The following is a 6,000-nucleotide window of genomic DNA, read 5'->3' on the forward strand; positions in this document are numbered from 1 at the left end:
GCAGCAACTATAAGCGATTGAATGAAAATACTCTATTTACACACACAAATACAGATATTTATTTGTTTATGTATTTATATTTAAGGCAGATTCCGGGTGGGTTTCAGTTAAGCGTAGCCACATTTATGGTGGGGCTAATTCGGGGCAGGAAAATACATTCCCACTTATTGATCTGAATCTGCATTCATCCCAACTACTGCTCCCTAATCCGTTGAAGAGCATCCATATTTGCTCCTATTCCCGTCAAAATGGGATATCTACTAACCCAAATCTATTTACGAACATAACACACGCCACATGTGAATTGTTTTGGCTAGAAGTACATATTGAAGAACCTGGTTTTTCTTTGTTTCAGCCCTAAGAAGTTGTGTGTCATTCACATTGCCTCCAACCCAGTCTTCCACGGGAGAGTAAAGCACATACCGAAGTTGAATGTGATTTTACCACAAGAAAGTTCTGCAGAAACTTATTGAAAGCACTCATGAAATGCAAATACCTGATCTAGTCACTAAAGCTTTAGGGAATGCTTTGGTTTTAATCAATTTGTAACAAGATAAGAGGAAATATTATTGCTTTAGGGAAGTATTTTTAGTTATTATATTATTAGCTATGTTAGCAACCAAGAATTAATGAGGGTATTATGATCGTTGTGATATATTTGTCATGTGTTATAGAGGGGGAGACCTATCACACAACACTTCGGTACAAGTTTGTTCTTTTTGGACCTAATGTGCACACGTAATAAATTACATTTCTGCCTGATTTTTGGAATAGATGAAAACAATTGCATTCGACCCTTCTCTCCTGATGCGATTTCAATTCAATTTGAATAGGCAAAGCGATGTATTTATTGATTTATTTTCTCTCTGTATTTTTGGCGAGCAGCTTTTTGTGGACACGCAACTCTTCTCTGTACATACAGATCTTGTTCTCTCCTTCTTCCAGAAAGAATAGTGTTGCCATACAAGGTAAAGAATAGTGTTGCCATACAAGGTGGCTTTTAAATGTACGATCCAGTTGTTTCATGAAATGATAGTGCTGTAATTTATGTTGAATTAAAACATTAATATAAGTTAATTTTTTTTTTTTTAATGTGATCTATGTTGCTCTGTTTTTCCTTTGCATATCTTTGCTCCGAGTTTGGACTTCTAATGTATGGCCTTTAAAAATAAGGTCATATTTGGTTTGCGGAATGCTATTTGTAAGAATAGATTGGCTATAATGAATTAGTTACAAGTAGTACAAAAATTTGTTACCATACAGAATAACAATAGTTGAAATCATAACAGGGAATGGTTATTTGTAAATTTTACTATGAGAATGTGTATATATATGTATATATATAATTTTCGACATGTTGGATGATTCAATAAGAAATGTATAAAGAATAGTTGTTTTCTTTCAAATTTTTTTTATTATATTATATTTTATAATAAATAATAGTTTATTTGGGAACCAAATATAACCTAAAACTGCTGCTTGAGCTTCTGCAGGTGAAGGGTTGGTTGCACACTGGTTCCTAAAATGTTATCGAAACAGTTAATTAGAGTAGCGGCAGCCTAGTACAAATTTACTCCCAAAGTTGCTTATAACTCCGTAAATTCTCTTATATATATATAAGCAAATTAAATTAAACTTCAAATTTAAATAAATTTTTTTATAAAATTATGGAGCAAGCTGCAGATTTGATCATCTGCTCTATCCGTCTAACTTTTTGATTTGTTCGCATTTATGGCAATTCAACTGAAAAAAATCCAATCTCGCAAAGGGTTCATGGAACCACTATGGAGATTCTTTACTTAAGCCTTCAGCACTTGCTAGGCTAGGGTAGAAATCTCCAGAACTTCCTTTTGATCGAGAGAGAGAGAGAGAGAGAGAGAGAGAGAGAGAGAGATCATCCCTGCTCGAATACAAACCTTCCTCGTATATATTTTTTTTTCCACATGCTAATAACATTTTTTGAAACAAGATAAAGGGATCAGTTAAATTCGCTTGCCCCTTGCTGTATTGAGGGAAGGAGGGTTTGCTTTCTTTGAGAGACATACTTTTGAGGATGGGGATAAAAATTTGAATATTAGTAAGCACACAATTGCAAGTCAAGAACATTTTCAATGATAGAAAATGACAAATAAAAAAATGTATAGCTGATGATATCCTTTTAAGTCGCAACATTTCTATTTTTATTTCGTTGAATTTTAACAATATATCTGTTTATTAACATTGTGATCTTACATTATAATCTATTAAAGGGATGCTCTGCTAATATATATAAATTTTAAAACTTCAAATTAACTTCCAACATAACTTAAAAACATTCCACCATATAAATTGAATAAACAGGAATTTCATTGTTGAGTTCTAATTCTTGTAGAATGACCAAAAAAGAAAAAGAAAAAAAAACCAATTCAAGTTTTGGATAGTTGAAAGCTTTTTATATAAATTATTAGATATTAATATATAACTGTTGGGTTTCCCTCCTTGTGGGTCCAAGACTTGAATGTTAAACTTTTATTACTTTATTGTTGGCTTTCGAATGTAGTTGTGTTCTGGAGCTTCAGAAAAAAAAAATCAGCTCACGCGCAGCAGCCCAAGCCGGACGCCTAAGGCAGCAGCCTCTTCATCTTCCTTTTCCCCGCCTAAGCATTTTGAGTACACCACAGCAAGCAGCCCTCTCCACTCTGTGTTTTTTCCACTAATAGAAATGCCTCACAGCTCCTCTCGCCCATGTCTGCAGCTAGTGCGGGTCTTCTTCTCTGTTGCGGGCTGTTGTTCTACTCTACTCCTGCTTTGTGTGTGTGTATATGTGTTATTTACAACATATTGGGATTTCTTTTATTTTGGTCTTTTTGTTGGTTCTTTGGAGCTTTATTCAGAATATTTGGTGAGACATTTCCATCTTACTATATTTGTTTATATACTCTTGTGTATTTGTAAGACTTATGCCTTTTGTATTCACTTTATACAACATTTTAGTGGTAGTGAATTTGGACCATCGTGCCCCGTGGATGTATCTCAACATTTGAGGGAATCACGTTAAATTTTGTGTCTCATTTTTATTTATTATTTGTATTACTTCATTGATTTACTTGTGGGAATTAGTTCATATATAATATTTTTCCCAACAAGTGGTATTAGGGCCGTGTTATTTGTACTCATTAAATTTGTATAAATCATGGATGGTAGTGTTGGCTGTATGATTAGTTTTAATGGAAGCAATTGGGTAACTTAGAAACAAAAATGCAAGACCTTTTATTTTGCAAATATTTGGATGGACCTATTGAGGGTGATAGTTGAAAGCCTAAAGACATGAGTAATGATGAGTGAAATAGACTTAATAGAAAACTGTTGGGATCATCTGACAATGGATTGATGATAGTGTTTTTTCATCATGTTTATGTTGAAACTTTGGCACATGAATTGTGGAAAAAATTAGGTCTTTGTGATAGAAAGTTAGCTACAAATAAAACTTTTTCTTTTTCAAAAATTGGTGAATTTGAAATGTAAAGATGGTGGTCTTATTACCGAGCATTTGAATAAGATGAAAAATATTATCAATTAGCTTGCTACTATGAAAATAGTTTTTGATGATGAATTGCAGGCCTTAATGCTTTTTAACTCTTTTTCAGAAAGTTGGGAGACTTTGGTTGTGACAGTAAGTAATTCGGCTCGTGGTGAAATTGTTACTATGAACCAAGTAATTAGCAACTTGTTAAATGAAGAAATTAGAAGAAAATCAATTGGCTCTTCTCATTCAGAGGCACTTGTGACAGAAAACCGAAGAAGTGGCAGAAGCAAAAGCAGATATTCTCACCGCAATGATAAATCAAAAGGCCGGTCCAGCTCTGTTTTGAAAAGAGATATTGAGTGCCACTATTGTCATAAAAAGGGGCATATGAAGCGGGAGTGTAAAAAAATTGAAATTCAAGGAGCAAAACAAAGAAATTTTTTTTGAGAAAAAGCATGAAGACACAACTTTAATTGCATTTGATGCTGATCTTATGGTTATTTGTGATGAAAGTTGTATTAATTTGACAAGTCAAGAGACTGATTGGGCTATTAATTCTGATGCATCATTCCATGTCACTTCTCGAAAAGATTTCTTCACTTCTTATTCCAAAGAAAATTATGGAGTTGTTCGGATGGGAAATGAAGGTTTGTCAAAATTTGTTGGCATAAGTAATGTTTGTTTTGAAACAAATATGGGATGCAATTGGTGCTCAAAGATGTGAGACATGTACCCGACATTCGGTTAAATTTGATATCTACTGGAAAGCTTGATGATGAAGGGTTTGACAACCATTTTGGTGATGAAAAGTGGAAGCTCACAAAGGGTAATTTGGTGGTGGCTAAAGGCAACAAGACTGGCACACTCTATATGATGTAAGATAAAATTGGTAATAGTGTTGTGAATGCAATTGAGAGTTACTCTTCCACTGATTTGTGGCATAAGCGACTTGGGCATATGAGTGAAAAAGGAATGCAGTTTTTGTTAAAAAAGAAGCTCTTACCCGGGATGAAAGGTACTCCTCTTAAAGCTTGTGTTCATTGTTTGGCCGGTAAGCAACATAGAGCTCCCTTTTATACAAAGTTTGTTACTAAAGAAATCTAATATTCTAGATTTGATACATTCCGATGTATATGGTCCGTTGAAAGTTAAATCTCATGGTGGTGCTCTTTATTTTGTTACTTTTATTGATGATTATTCAAGAAAAGTTTGAGCTTACACTTTGAAAAGTTTTAGATTTGTTTAAGCATTTTCAGGTTAAAGTTGAAAGAGAGACTGTAAAGAAGGTGAAATGTGTGCGCTCGAATAATGGTAGAGAGCACATTGGCCCATTTGATGCATATTGTTATAGTCAAGTCATTAGACATCAAAAGATCGTCAAGAAAACCCCTCAACAAAATGGAATTGCCGAAAGGATGAATTGCACCATATTGGAGAGAATGAGATGTATGTTCTCTCATGTGAAGTTTCCAAAATCATTTTGAGGTGAAGCAATGAGGACGACAGTGGACTTGATTAATTTGTCTCCTTCAACTCCTTTACTTGGTGAAGTTCCTGAACAAATTTGGAAACGTAAGGATGTCACTTATGATCACTTGAAGGTATTTGGCTGTCGTACATTTGTTGACAATCGAAAAAATGAAAAATCCAAACTTGATGAAAAGACAATGCAATGTATTTTTCTTGGCTATGGGCATGATGAATTTGGATATAGATTGTGGGATCCGGTTGAAAAGAAAATTGTTAGAAGCCGAGATGTTGTATTTTTTGAAGATCAAACAATTGAAAATTTTGGCACGGTTGAGCAACCACAATCTAATGTGAATGATTTTGTTAACTTAGAGTCACCTTCTCCACCTTTGGCATATGATGAAAATATGGAAGATGTTCTTCCACCTCTTGAAGATGTTGGAAATGATGAAATTCCTAGTGATGTTGAAGATGAAAATGATGGGGAGCAACAAGTTCAAGAGCAAGCTCCATTGAGAAGATCTTCAAGACAACCAAGACCTTCAACTAAATAACCATCAAGTGACTATATTACTCTAACAGATCAAGGGGAGCCTGAAAGCTATCAAGAAGCCATGAACCATGAAAACAAAGTTGAATGGATGGAGGCTATGCAAGAGGAAATGAATTCCATAGTTGACAATCACACTTATGATTTGGTTAAACTTCCTCTTGGAAAGAAAGTTTTGAAAAACAAATGGGTGTTTAGGTTGAAAAATGATGGAAATAATCTTTGGTACAAGGCTAGACTTGTGGTAAAAGGCTTTGGTCAGAAAAAGGGAATTGACTTTGATGAAATATTCTCATCGGTTGTGAAGATGTCATCTATTCGTGTTGTTCTTGGCATGACAACATACATGAATTTAGAAGTTAAGCAATTAGATTTGAAAACCGCTTTCTTACATGGTGACTTTGAAAATGAATTTTACATGGAACAACCGGAAGGCTTCAAACAAAAAGGGAAAGAAAATTTAGTGTGCAAATTA

General features: G+C 34.2%; 1 protein-coding gene across 10 annotated transcripts in view; it reads left to right on the forward strand.

Moving 5' to 3' along the window:
• Positions 1-3,038, forward strand: part of LOC131157859 (uncharacterized) — an 87,549-nt gene extending 84,511 nt beyond the window's left edge. For 9 of the 10 annotated variants that reach the window (XR_009137335.1, XM_058112273.1, XM_058112276.1 and 6 more), the window contains one exon: positions 886-1,088. Coding sequence is in view for 9 of the 10 variants with exons in the window: in XM_058112273.1 (XP_057968256.1) it covers positions 886-954 (69 nt within the window). In the remaining variant the exon portion in view is untranslated. Of the gene's footprint in view, positions 1-885; positions 1,089-2,539 lie in introns of those variants that run through there. The other variant, XM_058112272.1, reaches the window with a different exon arrangement.
• Positions 3,039-6,000: the final 2,962 nt, after the last annotated feature.

This window comes from Malania oleifera, chromosome 6, assembly GCF_029873635.1.
Source record: "Malania oleifera isolate guangnan ecotype guangnan chromosome 6, ASM2987363v1, whole genome shotgun sequence".
NCBI classification, from domain to species: Eukaryota; Viridiplantae; Streptophyta; class Magnoliopsida; order Santalales; family Ximeniaceae; genus Malania; species Malania oleifera.